Below are 21762 nucleotides of genomic sequence, written 5' to 3' on the forward strand. Positions count from 1 at the left end.
AATGACAAAGTTTGACTCTTTTCTCTCTATTGTTATCTATCCAATACTATCATCTCAAGAAATTGACACACATAATTAAACCATATATGTGAGTCCTTCAATTCCAACCACAACTCATTAAACTATGAATGAAAACTAGAATTGAGCATGAAGCTTTTTCCAAGAGATGTAAGCTAGAATCAAATCCTACTAGATTAAACCATGCTAGCAAGAAAAGACATGTAATTTTCTACTTGAAATATGAATCCTTTAAACCAAATCAACATACAACAAGTTTGCTCCAAACAATTCTAGATAGATTAAACCATTTCTCTAGAATTTGCAATAGTTGGGTAAATAAGATGCAAGAGTGATCAATTCATATATTCATCTACTCAACATAAAAATTTAAGAACAAAGGAAAGAACAATAGATAAATTGAGAGAGATTTAGGAGTCTTACAACATCAAAGTTGGATACTTTGATCAAATTACACCAAGTAAGAAAGATTAACCTTCCATAGTTTGCTTACAACCCATAAAATGAAGAAAGATTAACATGAATTAAGGAAAGATTAAGTTTTAATTATTACAAGATTAAAGCCAAGCATGAGATCTTAATGGTAAGGAGGTTGTATGATGTGTGTAAAACATCAATAAAAGTATTGATGTTATTAGTAAAGATATGGAGAGAATGTTATGAAATTAATTGTGTAAGAATTTCATGTAAATCAAAGTTATGTTACAATGATGTATATACTTTCTATTTATAGCCTATGTACACCGACCTATAACTAACTTCCTCTACTAACCATAGTTTATGTTCTAACTAACTTTAGGTTGTTATAACAAACTTTATAACTAACCCTCAATATGTTGTGTTGTATGTCAATATTCCCCCCTCAAGCTTGAGATGGGTTAGATATCAATCCAAGCTTGGCTGTCAAAAACTGATGTTGATCTGTGCCTAATGCCTTGGTCATTATATCTGAAATCTGGTTGCCTGTCCTGATATGCTTAGTGATTAGGAATCCTTCATCCTGTTTATCCCGAAAATAATGGCAATCTAAGCTTAGGTGCTTAGTCCTTTCATGGAAGACAGGGTTTAAAGATATGTGTTGTGCAGCTTTGTTATCACAAAATAGAGGTATTGGCTTAGGCACTTCAACTCTGAAATCCTTCAACAGACCATCAAGCCAAACTAATTCTGAACTAGTATAGGACATACTTCGGTATTCTGATTCTGCACTGCTCTTGGAGACAGTTTTCTGTTTCTTTGTCTTCCAAGAGATGAGGGATTGCCCCAGATATATACAGTAGCCAATGAGTGACTTACATGTGAAAGAACACTGACCCCAATCAGCATCTGTAAAGGCTGTCAAAGTCAGGTCAGAGTTTGCTGAATAAAACATTCCAGAATTGACTGTTTTCTTTAGATACTTTAAGACATGAATGGCAGCCTGGAAATGTAGGAGTCTTGGTTGACTAACAAACTGACTCAAATGCTGGACAGAGTAAGAAATGTCAGGCCTAGTCATGTTGAGATACAATAATCTCCCAATCAGTCTTCTATACTTCTCTGGATCCTCAAGAACCTCCCCTGAATCAGTACTGAGCTTCAGTCCCCTTGGCATACGGAAGTCTGATATTGCTGAGTTCTCCATCTTCATGTCAGCCAAGATGTCTAGGATATACTTTCTTTGATTAATAAGCAAACCAGTAGCATTTCTTGAGATTTCCAGACCTAAAAAATATCTAGCTGGTCCCAAATCTTTAATAGAGAAAGTTGTATCCAGGCCTTGCTTAAGTTGCTGGATTTCTTGTTCATCATCCTCAGTTAATAGTACATCATCAACATATACCAAGGCAATTGCAAATTTGTTACTGGTCTGATTAAGTTTTGTAAATAATGAATAATTATGCCTAGACTGCTCAAAACCTTGACTGATCAGGTATTTGGAAAACTCCTTGTTCCATTGCCTTGAAGCTTGCTTAAGGCCATACAAGGACTTAGTTAATTTTCAAACCTGTCCAGGTTAGACCTTGTAACCCTCAGGTGGCCTCATATAGACCTCCTCATCCAAATGACCATGTAAGAAAGCATTGTTGATGTCTAATTGGTAGAGGGGCCATGCCTTTATTGCTGCTACAATGGCTAATAAAGCTCTAACAGTGGTAAACTTTGCAACTGGTGAGAAAGTGTGAGTGTAATCTCGATCCTTGACTTGATTGTAACCCTTAGCCACAAGTCTAGCCTTAAATCTCTCCACACTACCATCAGCCTTATACTTTATCTTAAATACCCACTTTGAGCCTATGGTCTTCTTTCCATCTAGTAATGGCATGAGTTCCCATGTTTTATTGTCTTCAAGGGCTTTGATTTCCTTATTCATAGCCTCAATCCATCTGGAATCTCTACTGGCCTGATAATAAGTTTAAGGCTCATGTTCTTGTAGAACATTTGCCATAGATGCAATATACTGTTGACTGAAACCCTGCATCTCTTGCAGAACAACAGTATGCAAGGCACTAGAAACAGTTTTTGATGAACTTATATTCTGAAGGCCTGATAGCTTCAGAGGCAAATGGTAACCCTGCAGTACAACAGACGGTTGTCTGGGCCTACTAGACCTTCTTATGTTATTATCAGTTATATTATTACTGATTTGTGTATCAGTCCGCAGAAAACTAGTCTCAGACATGACACTAACATCTGCAGTGGGGGTTTCAGTGACAGCACTAGTTTCTGGAGTTGGTTCTCCTACTGATGGAGTAACAGTCCCATGTTTATTAGGTACAATAAATGTAGAAGTAGCAGGATTGACTAATGGGGTTTCACTTGATTTAACATTTTGGAAAGGAAAGGAATCCTCTTTAAAAAGAACATCCCTACTAACAAATATTTTCCTAGTATTAAGATCATAGAGTCTATATCCCTTTTGATTATTGGGGTATCCCAAGAAAACACACTTTCTTGCCCTTGTACCAAACTTGTCTGAGTATGTGGGTGGCATAGATGAATAACAAGTACAACCAAAGACCCTTAAGATAGAATAATCAGGCAATTTGCCAAAAAGCACTTCATAAGGTGTCTTCCAATCAATAGTAGGGGAAGGCATAAGATTAATAAGATGAGTAGCTGTTAAGAGGCAATCTCCCCAAAACCTGACTGGCAAATTAGCATGTAATCTTAATGACCTAGCAGTATCAAGTAAGTGCCTGTGTTTTCGTTCTACTCGACCATTTTGCTGTGGTCTCCCTACTATGCTAGTTTGATGTAAGATGCCCTTACTTCTAAATAACTGTCCACAAACATGATTTAAAAACTCAGACCCATTATCACTCCTAACTACCTTTACTTTAGCCTGAAATTGATTCTCAATGTAAGCAAAGAAATCCCTAACTAATGATGGAACCTGGTCTTTTGTCTGAAACAAAATTGTCCAAGTGTTTCTTGAGTGATCATCTAATATAGTTAGAAAAGACTTAGCACCAGACAAAGAAGGGGTCCTATATGGGCCCCAAACATCCATATGCAACATTTCAAAGTTACAAAGAGCTCTAGAATGACTTTTAGGAAAAGGTAGTTGATGATGCTTAGCAAGTATACATGTCTCACAATGAAATTGAGTAGTTTTAACATCATATTATGTTTATTTACAACTTTGAGTTTATCATAAGAAATATGACCAAGCCTTGAATGAAACAAAGATACATCAGTTTGCACTTTATTACATACATTTATACTAGATCTAGCAGAAGAAGAATGAATCAATTTTAAAACTACAGCAGCAATATTGTCAACTAAAAGTTGAGTATGAGCATCCTGAAATCTATAGAGATCTCCTATCCTTTTTCCTGTTGCTACACATTTATTACTGGAAATGTCCTAAAACAAGCAATGTTTAGATAAGAAAACAGCAGACAAATTATTATCATCAATCAATTTGCTAACAGATAACAAATTCTGTTTAAAATCAGTGATAAGAAGTACATTCTGTAAAGTGATGTCTGAAGTTAAATGAACATTCCCAGATATTGAGACAGTCTTATGTGTGCCATCAAGTAAACCAATTATGACTGGTGGCTCTAATTTAACCTTATTATGCAACAAGTCAATGTTATAGGTCATATAGTTAGAGGCACCTGTGTCTATGATCCAATCACTCAAATAAGAACCAGTATGTGTAGAATGAACATGATGTTTATGTGCAGTAAAAGCAGGAATGAAAGTACCTGCAAAATTGGAAGTAGAGAGTCCTGATTTACCGTCTAAGATACGTTGAAGGACTTGATCAATCACTGAAGTCACCAGCCCATCAATCACGGCAGAATTAATGGAAAAAAATTGAGAAGGACCAGCATTTGCTGCACCAGTGTCATCACCCAAAGGAGAAGAGTCATTCACCATGTCTGCACTATTAGCTGATTTCTTAAAGCCTGGCTTAGAATTTTTATTATAGGACATTCTACCCTTGCCTTTGGTATTCTTGCCAGGAAACCCAACAATGTGAAAACACTTGTTAACAAAATGACCTACTTTTTCACAAGAAGGACAAGGATTAACCATAAAACATTCCTCTAGACTATGGTTATTCATCTCACACCTACTGCAATACTTGTTAGAAATAGAACCAACCTGTGAACCAGGTTTCTTGGGTGGACCTGAAGCATCTGATGGTTTATAACTTGCATAAGCTGTAATATCAGTAACATGCTCAACAATTTCAATCAATTGCTTATGCTTCTCTACTTTCTGAAGAAGACCAATAACCTTACTCATGGAAGGTAATGGATCCATGGATAAAATCTGGGTTCGGACTGTATCATAACCAGAATTCAATCCCATCAAGAACTTAATCAACTTGGCCTGCTGATCACGAGCTTGCATACGTTTGAGCAAGGTGCAAGTACAGGTGGCCAATTTACCACAAGAACAATCTGGAATAGGGTCCAAACTGTCTAAAGTCTCCCAGATTTGTTTCACTTTGCTATAGTATTCGATTAGAGAAGAATTTGCTTATGAAACAGAATTTAAATCTTGAGTCAACTGATAAATTTCAATGAAGTTGGTCTGACCATACCTCTCCATTATTTCATCCCATAAAGCCTTTGCAGTCCTAATATACTTCAATGTCTCCCTGATTGATTTGTCAGTAGAATTCAGAATCCACTTGAGCACCATTAAATCACAGCGGATGAATTGATGGTACTTTTTGTCTGTTGCAGAAGGCTTGACCAGTGAACTGTTGATAAAACCATCCTTATTTTTCGCAGCCAAAGCCATGAGCACGTCTTGTTTCCAGCTCAAGAAATCAGACCCATCAAACAATACAGGAGTAAGTAAAGAAGTGGGCTGATCAGAGGACGAGAGATAGAGAGGATCATCATAAAATTCATAGGAATCAGATGATGAATGATCAACAGAATCAGGCATGATGAATAGATGTTTGAAAAAGATGAAGAAATTAAAGGGGGAAGATGAAGATGTATAGAAATGTTGATGGAAGATATGAAGATCTTAAAGCGGAAGCATGTAATGAAATCAAATTTTCTTGAAGTATCAAGAACCTGATACCATGTAAAACATCAATAAAAGTATTGATGTTATTAGTAAAGATATGGAGAGAATGTTACGAAATTAATTGTGTAAGAATTTCATGTAAATCAAAGTTATGTTACAATGATGTATATACTTTCTATTTATAGCCTATGTACACCGACCTATAACTAACTTCCTCTACTAACCATAGTTTATGTTCTAACTAATTTTAGGTTGTTATAACAAACTTTATAACTAACCCTCAATATGTTGTGTTGTATGTCAATAATGTGAGTAGGAGTCCCTTTAGATCTCAAAATTTTAGATATATATAGGGAGGCACGAGAATCTAGGTTAAGACCCTTAAGAAAGCCCAAAACACGGAACTAGAGTTGCGATAGTAGCGCGTAATTGCGCAGGCTGCGCAAACAATTGCGCAGGCTGCGCTTCAAACTGACAGCAACATCTTGTGAAGGCCATATCTCCATCGTTTCTTGGACAAATGAGGCATGTGACCTACCGTTGGAAAGCTAAGATCACAAGATTTCACCTCCAACTGACCTTGCGTCAATACGAGCTCTAGAACTCGAGATATATCCATTTGAAGTTGACCATTGTGAAACCGAGTTTTCAATTCTTCATTTTGGCTCTTGTTTGTCTATGCCAAGGCATCAAATCTTCCATTAGCTTACTTTTCTTGACTTTGAACTTATTCCCTTGGCTTACCTTTTGCTCTCCTTCTTCACCTTGGTTGACCGTGGCTCGGGTTTGACTTGTGAGTCGGTTTGTACAAAATGATCCATTCATCTCAACTTACCAATATGAAGTATTTGAATTACCTTGAGATGTAAATACCACCAACAAGTTCACATGATCCAAATTACAACAAAAGTGGAATCACCGAAAAATACCACGATTAACAGTCAAAACCGGCTTTATAACAAGTTTATTCAACTAAAATTACCTAATTAGGCCGACACTATTTGACTCTATCAATTACTCACAGTCAAGGAATTTCTCATATAAACTAAGAATTCTTCTTCACTGGGTGTTTTCTAACAGAGTTGTAAGTTGTAGGCCTGTGGCCCGTTTGGAGTCCGAGACCCGAGTCATATCGTTATTAGGTTGTTATGCATGTGTGTACTGGGCTTTGGAGTAATTCCAACCCCAATTAATTATCCCTAGTACTATAAATATGTATGTCATACGATGAATGGAAGCGGACACACTGTTATATCATATACTCCCTCCCCGTCCTGATCATTTGTTGTGCTTTTCCATATTGAGGTGTTTCAGTGAGTTATTGTCCTTTCTATTTTAAGAATGAACCTAATGAACAATTTGATCATTCACCCTCAATTTGTTCCACTTGTCATTTGATAATTGAATCCCTTCCTTTTTCCTTAGTCTTTATTCGAAAACCAAAAGATAACAATTGATCGGGAAGGAGGGAGTATATATATAAACTAAGAATTCTTCGTCACTGGGTGGTTTCCAATATTTCAATCCATGGAAGAACAAATATTGGAGAATTATGTCTTTAATTAATACTAGAAATATAAGTGAAATTACGACTGCAGATCAAGGAAGAAAGCCAAAAATCCGAGCACACGCAACATCTCACTTAAAACCGTCTTAAACTCTTACGCCTAAATGCTTAAAAATGTCTTATTCACCTCTCATGTGGTTCATTTAGTGATAACTATAACGACAATTTTGTAAACTTAAGATTGGCTTACACAAGACTAATCGCCGAGAATAAGGAAAATAATGGTGGCTCATATTTTTCTTTTTTTTTTTTTTTTTTGACAGCTGTAAAATAAGAGTTCTACAGACGCAAGGCTTGTTTAGCCAAACCATGCGCTATACTATTTAGACTCCTAGGAATAAAACTTAGACTCAAGCAATGAAAGAAACTGAAGCGATCACGAACATCCTCCAGGATACCGGCAATCAAGTGATCTTCATTGTCGATCCCCGCTACCTGATTGATCAACTGGAGACAGTCGGACAGAACGGCCAGATGGAGAATTCTCTGATCTTGCGCCCATGACACTACGTCCCTGACCCCGAGTGCTTCTGCTTGTAGAGCTGATTCAGCCCTGGTGTGCACTTGTCTCCTCGCGATTTCCTTACCTGTTTGATCTAAAGCAATCCAACCGACCGCCTCTTCAAAGTTCCGTAGCCAGCTAGCATCCACTTTGACCCTAACCACCCCACAAGCGTTGTTGTTTCCAATGAGTTTGACGGGGTGACCAATAGGGATGGCTTCACGATCCTCTTGTGACGAGACTTCCACAGAGCTTTGGAGCTTTGTCTGGGCTGAATGTGTAGGATGGGAATTACTTAGTACCTGAATATTTCTCCGGATTGAACTAAAGAAACACCCGGTAATAGTCATCGGGTTTAGATCCAAATCCTGAAAAATTACCCTGTTTCTTAACGACCACACACCCCACAGGATGGCCATAAAAGTAATCATCTTGGCCTCGCCCCCTTCACTTTTTGAGAAGTATCGCATCCAGTCATAAATCCATTCCGTGACCGATAGCCCCTCGGCACTTTCCACCCGGATTCCCAAATCTGAGGTCGCCCATAGTCGCTGAATAAGACTACAATCGCGAAAGAGATGTTCCATGGATTCCACACATTTCAGACCCTCTCCACACATGCCACAGAAAGGTTCGATGTCAAGCTTACGCTTCAGGAACTCACCACCAATAGGCAGAGCCTTTACAATAATCTTCCAGATAAGAATTTTCCAAACCTCCGGAACGGGTAATTTCCATAACGTTTTCCTACAGAACTCTCTCCCTCTGTCATTAATTCTTGACCTGTCTTTAATGGAGCTTCTTGCGGCCATATAGTTATGAAAAATAAGTCCGTAGCCACTCTTAACCGTAAAAGCTCCATTCTTAGTAAACGGCCAGTAAACCTTATCCCTCACCCTAAGCGCGCAAGGTGGGATGGCAAGAATATGACTTGACCACTCTTCCTTGAAAACTGTACTAATTAAATTAGCATTCCACTTACCATTTTGGTCAAAAAGATCACTTACTTGCAAACTTGCCAAGTGGCTATTGTTCAGATCAAGCCACATATCCTTTGGTTCCGGTTGTTTGCCCCCCACCCATCGAGCGGTCCACACATTCAACCTCGAACCCCTCCCAATTTTCCAACCAAAATTATCTAGGATAAAAGACAGCCCATGTAGAATGCTACGAATACCCCACGAACTCCCAGTCCCTCTGATAGGGTGCAAATCGTGCTGGAAAACCTGAGACCCAAACACCTTTTGCCTGAAAATCCTGCAGAATAAAGAGTTTTCCCCAGAGACAAGCCTCCATCCATGTTTGGCCAACAAGGCCTGGTTAAGACACTCGACATTCCTGATTCCGAGCCCTCCCGCACTCTTAGGTAAGCTCAGAAAGTTTTTGCTACACCGGGATGTTATTACCCATCTTACATCCCGTCCACCAAAATTGTGTCAAAAGAGAATTAATCTTTTTTGCCACACTTACCGGAATTTTAAAAACCGATAGAACATAATTTGAAAGATTGGATAGAACCGATGCAATTAAGGTAAGGCGACCCGCTGGTGATAGAAAAATTCCGTTCCAAGAAGAGATACGTTTGGTGACATGCTCAATAAGAGCAAGAAAAATACCTTTTTGGATTCTAAACTCTGCCTAATCCCCAAATACTTACCAATGCCCTTATTCTTAGTGATCCTGAAGATCTTCAACATCCTTTGTGCCTTAGCCAAGGTTGTATTAGGGCTGAATAAAATCCCAGATTTGTCGAGGTTTAATTGTTGTCCCGAGACCTCGCAATAGTCAAGAATAAGTCCCATGAGATGTTGGACAGTGTCTCCCTTATCCTTGAAAAAAAAGACCGAGTCATCTGCGAAGAAAAGGTGAGTAATAGGCCGAGTACCCCTAACAAGTTGAACTCCATGAATCATATTCAGGTCATGAGCATGATCGACATTACTGGCTAGAACCTCCATGCACAGCATAAACAGATATGGTGACAGAGGGTCTCCCTGCCGTAGACCACATCGGGGCCGAAACTGGGGAAGTGGAACTCCATTTACAAGGATTTCATAGCTAACCGATGTGACACAGTTCATGATCAACATCCTCAAATGCTGAGGGAACCCGAATTTTTCCAAGACCGCCTCTAAGAAGTCCCATCGAATACGATCATAGGCCTTACTCATATCTGCTTTAAAGACTCCCACACCAGCCCTCCCCTTCTTATGGCTAGATATTTTATGAATTGCCTCATGAGCCACTAGGATGTTATCGCTAATGCTCCTTCCCGGGAGAAACGCATTTTGCGTCTCCCCGACCAAGGAGTTCATGACTTTTGCCAACCTATTTGCAATGCATTTGGAGACAACCCGCATCATGACGTTACACAAGCTGATAGGTCGGTAATCAGACACTCCCTCCGGACTCTCCTTTTTAGGAATAAGAGTAATAAAAGTACGATTTACCTCCTTTAGGAGCCTTCCTGAGTTAATCACAACTCATTATCCTTGATAAAAACTCACCATTGATATTATAAATTATAAATGACATTTAATATAGTACAACATCAAATCTAAATTATTCAATATTTTATGCTTCCTTATTCCCAGACTAACTTCTCCTTGTCTCAAGGGAAACCCTAACCCTAATTCTCAACATCCTTAACATAGCTCCGAGAGTCCGAGATCTAGCTAGAATCACATAAATATAAAAACAATACTACAATACATCAGCTAGTATAAACAAAATAACAAGATTATATAGCTATAATTCTTCTACACTATACTTAGGTAAATATGATATGACTCGATTACCCGATGCGCAACAAAGGTAGCGACTACGGGTTTTCTTGTCATCCAAAAAAAAAGATAATGACTATATTTATATTATACATAAATACATATGATTATATGCTAAGCAAAATGAATTGAGACGTCAAAATGAACCAATTCTCCTATAAAATAATTAAAAAGGGGGGAATTAATTTGAAGAAAAATAACTCTTCATTCCCTTATTCTAAGAAGTAATTAATATTAATACTACTACTAATAAATCCTTCTCAAAGATCTAAAAAATGTAATTAAATTGCCACTAATTCAAACTCCTTGGAAATTGATCATGTATATTTAGGGTTTGCTGCAATTTTGACCATATTATTATCTCCTTCAGAAGTTCAAACTTCCCACCAACTTTCCCAAAAGTATAATTAATCTAATCAAAATCTCATACCAAAAAGATTGAGAAATTAATTAGTTATACCTTCATCAAAAACTTGCATGCAAGTATATGCAACGTTAATGATGATTAATTAATCTTCCTTAATTGAAATCAAACAAGAAAGGATCACTATAATCCCATAGACTTGCATGATTATGGAAATCATCCACTTCTCCTCCCAAAGGAACCGGCCAACCCAATGGCGAACCGAGTAGATTTGGTAAACCCGGATCCGAATGACCAACTGCTTGTGAACACAACGACAAACCCGAATCCACCGAACCTACTAACGAACTTATCTCGTCACAAAAACTACCATGATGATTATTGTTATTATTATTATTATTATTATTATTATTATTATTATTATTATTATTACTATTATTGTTATCGTTTCCAAAATTTTGTAGGAAATTATTATCTTGGTAATCATAATTTTGACGAAATTGCCCTCGATCTACTAATATTCCATTCTCTTCTTCCTCTTGACGTATACCAAGTTGATTATTATTATTAGTAGTAGTAGTAGGAGGAGGATTGCTAATAATACTAACAACGTTATCATCATAGTTTTGCATGGTACCAACATGAGAAACACTCGTATCATTTTCTCCTTGTTGTTGTTGAAGTTGGGATTGTACCGGACCTACGTCAGTAGGTCCATGTACAATATTCGTACAGCCGTACTGATACGGCTGTACAGAAAACGAACCAGTCGATGACGTATTACCATACGACCCAATTCCCGAACCAACCATATTCGTCGGATAATACGGAAACCCTAACCCTAACCCAACTCCATACCCGGAACCCGGAGCAGGTTTGGGCAATATGGGACGAAGAGTAAGACCCGATCCAGAAGATGATGATGAACCCCGTGACGAAGCGGAACTCCCCGGTCCACCAGGACCGGTAAGCGGTCCTGATGGCTGTAGATTCAGCTGAGCCCTAGCACCGTAAAGAATGATAGCGGCTCGGTCATATGCCCGAGCCGCATCTTCAGCGGTAGCAAACGTACCTAACCATTTACGAGTCCGTTTACGTGGCTCGCGGATCTCAGCGACCCATTTACCCCAGCTACGTTGTCGGACCCCACGGTAACGGAACTTTCCGTTGTCGGGTCCTCCTTTTCCACGTCCTCGTTTGCTAGTAATACTAGTAGTACTTGTACTACTAGTATTCTTGTTGTTGTTGTTGTTGTTATCGTTGTCGGTTTTTGTTGTTGTTGTTGTTGTTGTTGTTGTTGTAGAAGAGGAAGAACTGTTGCTAGTTTGTTGTTGTTGTTGAGAGAACAACTGTTGTTGTTGTTGAGGGTGTTGGGGATGAAATGGGTGGTGTTGAGCATGCATGATAAATCTTGGAAACTTAAAAGAGAAATAAAAAAAGGAAAAAAAAGGAAAAAGGAAAACCTCGGAGATGGAGCTTGAGTAGTCTGGAAACAGGTTGTGGTGGTTCGTGTTGATGCAGAAGAAATGTGAAAGGTGGTGGGAAGATGAGAAAGAATGCAAATCGTGGAGGGTTTCTAAATGGTTATCTTTGGCGGTGGATACTTCTCTCTGTTTATTCAACTTCTATTTTTCTTTTTCTTTTTTTTTATATTTATATTATACTCCCTCCGTCCCAATAATTTATTTACGTTTGATTAAAATACCTCTAACAAATACGGAGTAATATAAACTATAAACGTAGATAAATGATTAGGGTAAAGAAGTATTTACGATGCTGGACATGACTAAGTTATTTACTCTAACCATAAAGTTGGGGGGTTTAAGTCTCAATAAAAATGGGCTCATTTGAAAAAAAAAAAAAAAAAAAAAAAAAAGACAAGTTATTTAAGCCTTGTTCTATTCAACTTAACTAGTTTTAAACCCGTGCAAAATTGCACGGGTATGTATTTGGGCCAGTATTAATGTTTTTAGATATATATTTGTTTTTGCATTTCTATTGTACTTATCTAGTTGGTCTAAATCTACGATCTACGTAATTTATGTTTAAATTTGTTAAAAACACGTGTTCACATACACTGGTTTATAAGGAAATAACGCAATCTACTCTTGTAAATAAAAATTGCATACATAAAAAACTTTACATCCGGATAAAAGAAATATAATCTAATATAATAAACTTTAACATATGTATGTATTCATTTGCGTTTTATGTTCGATCCCGTATATAAATGTTATTCCTTCTTGAAATTATGTAATTTTATTATTATGTAATTTTGTTTTAAAAATTATGTAATTCAATTTTATTTACTCGCATTTGTAATTCATTCTGCGTATATGTTATTAATTATTTACACGGAATGTATAAAAGTATTTCATAATATTAATTCATAGAATTTTTTCATAATATTATTTCATAGAATTTGTTGTAAGACGGAATTTATCGCGTATTTGAAAAGACGGAAATGTGAAGAAATAAATACATTGCACACTCACGGGTCCCATCATAACATGAATTTCCCAAAAAAAAAAAAAAATGCATTAATGACGTGGCGCGCTGAGGATTGAGTATTATCTTTTGTATTAATATAGATAAGATTTTAACTTTTCATCTCAATTCAGTTCAGCTTTATTCAGCTCTCCGGTTTAACTCAACTTCATTTAACTAAAAAAACAGAACCTTGCCCGTATAATATTATTGTACATAATACAACGTTATTGATTCATCATTTTACACAATACTATAATTGTAAAAACCGTTTTATAGTATGAGATGGTCATCCGAACCATAAACACGATATCGTCTCATATTATAATTCAGTTTTGTTTTTAAATTTGCCAATAGGATAATTATCGAGAGTAGAGTAATAAATATCTGGGAGAAATATGCATGAGTGGGGGGACTGAAAAAAAAAAGCATGGATTGCTGCAGAGCGAAGGAAGTGGTGAACAGTTCTGAACTCTTGCTCATTGGGCTCAGGCCCTGTAAGGTTTTCTTGGGGTGTGGTTCATGCCTGCCTTTCTTTCTCTTTATTTTTGTCCCTCTCCTCTTCAATGGTAAGCTAATTGGTATTAGCTTACTTTTACCCCATCATTTTTTTGAGCTACAATCATTTCAAACTATTAACTTACTCCAACGGTAAAGCCGGTTTCCTACTAGCTTGATGTGATCCACCTAACACACTCTCTTATTTTTTTATTCAATTTTAATTTTCTAAATATAAAATTAAAACATTATAAATGAGACCACTATTTTCCTATTGGTTACTCCCTTCATTCAACTCCACTTTGCAACATTGCCTTTTACACGGATATTAAGGGTGCTAATAAACAATGATAAAGGTACCATTCAACAAAGTAATTCTGTTTTATTAGGGAAGAAATCAAGCAAGATTAAGCATATCATTAGTGGGTTAAAACTCCCTCCAAATTGTACTTCTGATTACATTTCCCCATCAAATGTGAGGGAAGTTTAAATATTCTAACATTTCCCTCCAAAACCCATCAAATCAGCAACTTGAGTTGCTCCTTTACATAACCTGAGTTCATCCTACATTATTACACATTTCTTGAGCCAACAAAACTACACTCTACTTCCTCTAAATAAAATTACAGTTTCTTTCCTCTAAAAAATTTTACAGATTTCTGGCAACCAAACTTAGAGTTTCAGTCCAAAAAGTACAGTTTCAGTCCAAAATTACAGTTCAGTGAAAAAATTACAAGATTCAGTCCCAAATTACAGTTCAGTCAAAAAAAAAACTAGAAACATCAGAATTACAATGCCGGGCAAGTGTCTTTCAGAAGATGGTAGGGAAGGAGTGGCGATTTACTTGCTCCAGCAGTCGGAAGAAGGAAAACTGTCTCATGGTGCATTCAAGGCAGCAGCTGTCAGGTTTGGAGTAAAGGAAAGAACAATTTCTGATATATGGAAGCTTACAAAAACACCAAGAATAGTTGGTCAAAAGTTAGATGTAAAAAGCAAAAGATTTGGCAACAAGAATAGGAAGCGTATACTACCTGACCTAGAGCTCATAAAATCATTAGAATGGGAAAAAAGAGACACCATGGAAAGGGTCTCAAAAAACACTGGAGTTTCAGTGGGAACAGTCCACTCATGGGTTTGTGAAGGTTTATTGAAACCACACTCAAGCCCACTACATCCTCAACTCACTGATGCAAACAAGGTTCATAGAATGAAGCATGCTTTGAAGTACTTACTAGTTGAACAAGTTGTGCAAGATTTTATAGATTTAAATGCAATACCAATGACAAAGATCAAATTTGCAGAAATGAGCAATGTGATACACATGGATGAGAAGTGGTTTTACATTAGTTATGATGGTCACAAGTTTTATGTGGTTGAAGGGGAAGAATTGCCACATAGAAGTTGTCAATCAAAGAGGTATATCACAAAAGTCATGTTTATGTGTGCAGTTAGTAGGCCAATTTATTCAGAAACTAGTGAGTTACTATTTGATGGAAAAATTGGCATGTTTCCTTTCACTAAACAACAACCAGCAGAAATATCAAGTAGAAATAGACCAAGGGGTACATTGGAGACAAAGCCAATTGACTCAATCACAAAACAAGTGACAAGGCAATGCATAATTAAACAAGTGATTCCAGCAATCAAGAGTAAATGGCCAGAAGGAGCAAGTAAGCATATATTCATACAACAAGATAATATTAGGCCTCATATAAAGAACAATGACCCGGAATTTATGGCTGTTGCAAACACAGATGGGTTCAACATTGAGTTAGTTTTTCAACCTCCAAATTCACCAGATTTAAATGTTAATGACCTTGGTTTTTTTAGGGCACTACAGTCCTTACAATCAAATCAAGCATCCAGGTCAGTTGACGAACTAGTCAATTCAGTTATGCAAGCATTTGTTGATTATGATGCATACAAACTCAACAAAGTTTTCCTCACACTACAATGTGTTATGATTGAAATTATGAAAGCTACTGGTCATAATAACTTTGCAATCCCCCATATGTCAAAGGATCATCTTGCTGCCCTTGGCATATTACCAAGAAATTTGGAGGTTAATGAAGACTTGGTGAGGGAAAGCATTGGGTATTTACAAGGACTAGGTCAAACAGAAGGTTTAGAGTACTTGATGACAGAATTAGGTTACAATGTTGGAGCAAACCACTAATTTAGAAAGTTTAAGTACTGAATAAGGATGACTACTCTTTTGTGATTTGTTTAGAGAATAAACATTTCAATGGTAAGAAATGTTTAACTTCTAACCAAACTTATAACTTTGTAATGCACAACAATGTATGAAGCTCAGTTCATTGGCAATGTTATCAGTTCAGTTTAATGTTATCAGTTTAATTCAGGGAGGAATGTTTAAAATTCAGTTTACCTTAAACAAACATCAAATTTACAACAACTCTCAGGCCTAATTTGGCCTCATCATTGAGTTGTGTGAACTCTTAAGCCTTCCTACACAGAAATTGTTAACCATGTGGTGGCTTTACGAGTTCATCAAAGTTGTAATGCCTCCTACACACACACCCAATGAAGTAGACCACACTATGTCCATTAAGCAAAAACCAACACAACTCTCAAACAGTTGAAGCTAATGTCATCATGGAGTTGTCAAACACACTGGTTCACATGATTACTGCAACTAAAATGGAACAGTACACACACGCTTAACATTGGTAGACCATGTGGTGGCAAAACTACTTCAATTAAATGGCCAATTACCTAAAATTAGTTCAATTCACAGTTCAGATATTGCTCTCAAACCATTAAGGTAGAATCATCATCGAGCAAATACCAGCATAAGGCAACAGATCTGGACATGTTTAAATACTTATCAGAATCAGCATAAGGCAACTTTGAACAAACAAGATCTGGACATGCTTAAATACTTATCAGAAACTCAAATACATATCAGAAACCAATTATCAGAAACCAATTGTTTATCAGAAACCAGTTATCAGGAACCAATTATCAGAACTGAACCCAAAAATAACATGCTGACAAACTTATCAGAACAGAATGACAAACAACATGCTGACAAACAGAAGGTCCTAATACCAGCATAAACCAAAAACCAACATGGTAAATACAAAAAACAACATGAAAAACAGGAAAGTAACAAACAACATGCTTAAACCAAAGTACATAAAACCTAAACCTAACAACAACAAATCCCATAAACCATAAACCAACAACCAACATGCTTAATAAAACGAATAACATAAAAGCTAAACCTAACAGCAGCAAATCCCAGCAGCAATATGATTAACAACAAAAAAATATCAAAATATGAGCATAAAAACATGATAAACATGAAATTAATTGAAGTTTTAGAAAAATACCAAACTATTTTGAGTTTTTACTTTGCTTGTCCATGAATCTCTGTACATAGGCGTTAAACCTCTTTGAGCCTGGTGATTCAGGTATAGATTTACCTCGCTCAGCCTCGGATTCCGCCAGCCATCTCTTCACAGACGCAGTGTATAATGATTTTGGTGATTCCATTTCAGTCACCAGATTATCAGAGGGAGAGACATCTGATTCAGGGGTTTTGGGTACATAAGAAGATGTAGCATCGTCGAACTCAGTTTCAGGGATTTCAGTCCCCAAATCAGATGGATCTAAGGAGTCAGGTACAACCCTGATTTGAGGTGGCGATGATGGTGCAGGTGAATCGTCTCCTTCTTCATCTTCCGAGGACCCAAACGTATACCAGTGAAGGACGCACTGAAGACACTCCTTCCCACAGTTTGCATGTGGAGGAGCCATGAAGATGAAGAAAGGCGATGATGGTGCAGATGAAGAATAGTGAAGATGAACAAAGGGGACGAAGAAAACAAAGAAAAGACACGATTTTGTTTATGGTGCAGACGATTTTTTTGGATATACTCTAGATTTTTTTGGATAGATCTAGAGTGAAGACGAAGAAAACAAATAAATGGAGAATATCAGAGAAGATGATGACGACAATAGCAGATTCTGAGGAGGGTTTCAATAGATTTAGAGGAGAATATCAGTGAAGACGACAATAGATCTAGGGTTTCTTCATAATTTTTTGGAGGGAAAGATTAGTGGGTTGGGGTGGGATAATAAGTTTGGGTGGGTTAGTTAGATGTTTAGGGTGGGTTTCTATGGTAGATTAAGGTGGGGTATCAATGGCATTTTTTGTAAATAGGTGATTTTAATTAGGATAGAAGGGTCTTTTTTTTGTCCAAATAAAGAAACCTGTAAAGTAGAGTTGAATGGACGGAAATGGAATACCTGTAAAGTGGAGTTGAATGGAGGGAGTATGTTCTTTTTGTGGGTTCATTTAAGCAAGTAGCTCCATGAAGCTACTAACTTAAATTTTTCTGAGCAAAGCTAATCTATTTGGACTACTTCAATGGTTGAGCTACTAGCTTTCAATTTCTTAAAATTGCAATCAAGTCCTTTTTCTCAACCATTGAAGATGCTCTTAGTTATTGTATCCAAATTTTGACTTAATTAGGAAAATGTTTGACTCAATAGACCACAAAATCTAGGTTACTAAGATTGGCGCAAATATTAATATTGAATTCTGAATTATGCATTTATTCTCATATTAGTTTGTGTTTATGGCTTTGGTTGGGGTTTTTTCACTAGTCCGGACTCAGAACGGATCAAAAGAATACGAGATCATGCAATCGGAAATAGAAAATCGGGGACCGGAATGATTAGGAGGAAACCTAGAATGATTTGGACCATTAGGTCCAATTTCGCAAGTTTGAACCAGACTGAACCAACTAACAAGGGTATTTTATGTTTTCTCCAATTTAGACCAAAAACGAACATAGATCAATGGCCTTGTTTTTGTGGACTTGAAGATTAGATCACAATGTAGTCAATCTGGTTTGGTCTGGTTGACCCAGTTTGCCGGTTCAAACCTCACACCCCTACCTTTACTAAGTTGTTGAGTTCTGCGCAGCGGGCTTATAGATAGGAATGAGATCGGCCCATAAGCGAGTGAAGTTTCATCCTAGAACCAATTGGTGATAAGAAGAGTAGTCCACTTACTTATAAGCTAGTCCATTCAATATTTTTTTTTACAAATATGAAAATAATATCCCTCACACACATATGGGAAGAAATCTCAACATAAGTCTTGACAATTTGGAATACGTACACTTAATGGGGGGACACGGGAAGCCGGACTTACTTGGCCACCTTTGTTTTTCAAATTTTCTTTTCGGACCGGGCCGTCAGGGTAATCTTGCACCAGCCCGACCTGAGGTGGTAAATGGGTTGTGGTAGGCTAGTCGGGCTGCTGAACTGGGCCCACCAAATTGGCTAGGCCGGATTAGCCCACTACTTACAACCCGAGCCTAGCCAATACGTATAATTTTGGACTATGGAGTACACTTTTACCAAGTTTAGGCTGCGGACACGTATAATTTCACTAGTTGCATGTGTCGATAATGACTAATGGACACAGTACAAAGTTATATAAATGTAATAATGGTTATTGAGTAAAATCATCCTTTATCTATAATCTATATATCCACTACTGCAAAATGGTATAGATTGCATGTTGTAGATCAGAGCTGCTGGTTTATGCCAACGCATGTGGAATTGTGGAAACTTGAAAGTTAGTAGTAGTAGTTTGGGACAGTAGGATTGTGCTAAATAATGCCCACCTTATTTCAGTGATTAATCTACTGTTTTCTGCACTTGGCCACTTGGGTCTGAAAAATGATTCTTCATACGAGCAGAAGATATTCTACAACTGCTGCTATTTTCTGCCGCGTATTAGTTGCATCTTAGGACGATCCAGAACTTAATGAAATACGAGTTGGCTAAATAAGACAATTATTTTGCTAGTTTCTAAGAACTTTTTTTAAAAGTTAAAACAGATATATTTATTTTAAATGAGAATTTGTGTAATAGCAGTATTATGATAAAAATTCATATCGAAAAATCTACTAGAATAAATGAGTAGTAATGAAGAAGGGGAGCAGGCAGGAGAATATGGATAATGTAGTAGAGAGGGGGTCCAAAGTAGTGCATGTGATAGACAGGCAGAGAGTCTCGTAATCCGTGAAGAAGAGAGAAAGAAATATACGGCACACAGCCAAGCCGCAACCTCTCTGTTTCAATAATCTTTCCCATCTTTCATTTGTTCCCCACTTTCTGATTCCTTTACTTAATAATTTTTTTCTCAATAGGTCTTGGTATAGACGGGTAGGGCGTATAGACGGGTAAAGACCTCTAATAAAATGGGTAGGGGGACAAGGTGGGGTACCCCATGTGATTCCCACTTTATGACAAATGGGTATTTTATGAGGGAAAATAGTATCCGTCACGAATAATGTCCGTCTATAATGAGAATTTGTGTTTTTTTCTATATCCAATTATTTGATCTTGCTCATCCTTTTCTTCTTTTAAGGATACTTGTATACTTGTTGTATACTTGTATCTATATCTGTTTTTGTTACGTCATGTTAATATCTAATCCATTCCTTACACTTTCGATCAGGGATGAAACGAAGTTCAAACTCTACTTAGAATGAGGAGCAGAAAAAAAAATTGATCTTACCTAAATTTTTAATCATATTATTTTATTTTAAAAAAGATATATAGTGATTTTTTCGGAAAAGGATCAACGGAGTCATGACGTGGTCATCTTGTACTCGGCTCCGTCCTTGCTTCCAGTGATAATATCAAAGGAAATCTCGAGTCTTTCGCAGTAATTCAATATGCTTAAATGAGATTGTTACCTAAATAAGACGAGAGGTTTGGGTTACATGAATCGAAGTTGGCTATATCTCATTTACTACTATACAATTATACAGGTATATATAGTCTCAACACTTCCTAACTTCTAAGACGTTAGCAAAGAAAGATGTCTCCTCCCAGCCTAAGATTAGGGTGTTTATCTGGTTAGCTTGGTGGGATTAAATCCCACACAAAGTGTCCCTCTTTAATAGGAATATCTTACCCTCTTCTTCTTGCTATCTCTGCCTTAGTCCTTCCCTCCCCGAATCCTCGCTTCATGTTCTTCGTTCGTGATTGTAGCTTAGTGTCAACCCAAATTTCTTCACTTTAGACGTTAATCAATGGATTTTTTCTGTGACTCCATTTCCTCACAAGCTGCGGCTCGAGCGTGTGCTAGTGCCCCCCCTCCCCCGGTGCTACCCCAGCAGTTGGGTCCCTTCGCCGTCTGGTTGGTTGAAGACCAACGTTGACGTAGCTGTTTCCTCTTCTTCTCGTGCAAGCTTGGGGTGTGTCACTAAAGATAGTTTTGGCTACTGGATTAATGGTTGGTCTACCAATTTGTTTGCACCTTACTCGTTTCTTTGTGAGGTATTAGCTATTAGGGATGGTTTTGCGATGGTCTAGTACTCATGTGAATAACGTTTTGGTTGCTTCTTATTGTATGAATGCACTCTATTTTGAGGACGGATTTCCCATGTGATGCCTATGCTAACATAATACTTGAGTGTAGGGAACTATTGTAGGACTCACCTCGTTTGATGCTCGTTTTTTAGAGGAGAACAACCAACCGTGTTGCCGACGCTATTGCCCACTTCTCTATCTTGGATACTAGCATGTTTAATGGTTGTTTTGAGTGGGAGGTTGCCCCCACCTTTTGTATTAGATCTTTGTACGAGTGACTTTGTATTGGCCAGTATGCCATTGCTCCTGACCCGCCCCTTGATGTAACCGACTATTTTAAACCTTTATTTATCTAAGTTCGTCGTTATCCAAAAAAAAATGTAAAGATCTCAAACGCTAAATTTAGGACGAAATAAAAATTTTAGGTTGCATTAAATTGTAACTAAAAATTAGTTAAATTTGAGGGAAAAAAAGTTCGCCCACAAAGTGGAAAATTTGTCAAAAGTCAAAGAGGCTCAATTCTAGTATTTGACCTATGAATTGGGCTCGTAATCAAAAAATAAGTTGGCCAATCAAAATTGAACCGTCAGAGTCAATTGCACTATATCAGACTTACCTTCAAGCCCCAAGACTTTAAAGGCTTGGACTGGGATTTTCTTCCATTTAACAAGTCCATGATAATCCATCTAAATAA

General features: G+C 37.3%; 3 protein-coding genes across 3 annotated transcripts; 1 reads left to right on the forward strand and 2 right to left on the reverse strand.

The window, feature by feature from the left end:
• Positions 1 to 7348: 7348 nt before the first annotated feature.
• On the reverse strand, positions 7349 to 8620 carry LOC141614688 (uncharacterized). Its single transcript, XM_074433432.1, has one exon. It carries the CDS (start codon positions 8618 to 8620, stop codon positions 7349 to 7351), a length of 1272 nt encoding a protein of 423 aa, XP_074289533.1.
• A 2253-nt stretch (positions 8621 to 10873) lies between these two features.
• On the reverse strand, positions 10874 to 12121 carry LOC141614689 (ethylene-responsive transcription factor ABI4). Its single transcript, XM_074433433.1, has 2 exons — positions 11223 to 12121; positions 10874 to 11084 (listed from the first exon to the last, which is right to left on the reverse strand). Exons 1-2 carry the CDS (start codon positions 12119 to 12121, stop codon positions 10874 to 10876), a joined length of 1110 nt encoding a protein of 369 aa, XP_074289534.1.
• Positions 12122 to 14496: 2375 nt separating this feature from the next.
• Positions 14497 to 15879, forward strand: LOC141614690 (uncharacterized). Its single transcript, XM_074433434.1, has one exon. The coding sequence runs from the start codon at positions 14497 to 14499 to the stop codon at positions 15877 to 15879; it is 1383 nt and encodes a 460-aa protein (XP_074289535.1).
• The last annotated feature ends 5883 nt before the right edge of the window (positions 15880 to 21762 follow it).

Source organism: Silene latifolia, chromosome 11, assembly GCF_048544455.1.
Source record: "Silene latifolia isolate original U9 population chromosome 11, ASM4854445v1, whole genome shotgun sequence".
NCBI classification, from domain to species: domain Eukaryota; kingdom Viridiplantae; phylum Streptophyta; class Magnoliopsida; order Caryophyllales; family Caryophyllaceae; genus Silene; species Silene latifolia.

What these genes read in the sequence shown, in the direction of transcription:
- LOC141614690 (XM_074433434.1), top strand. Translation starts at nt 14,497, where the DNA reads ATGCCGGGCAAGTGTCTTTCAGAAGATGGTAGGGAAGGAGTGGCGATT.
- LOC141614688 (XM_074433432.1), bottom strand. Translation starts at nt 8,620, where the DNA reads ATGTGGCTTGATCTGAACAATAGCCACTTGGCAAGTTTGCAAGTAAGT.
- LOC141614689 (XM_074433433.1), bottom strand. Translation starts at nt 12,121, where the DNA reads ATGCATGCTCAACACCACCCATTTCATCCCCAACACCCTCAACAACAA. An exon ending in GGAATATTAGTAGATCGAGG is followed by an intron (nt 11,085 to 11,222) that starts GCAATTTCGTCA and finishes TCATCATGGTAG; the next exon opens with TTTTTGTGACGAGATAAGTT.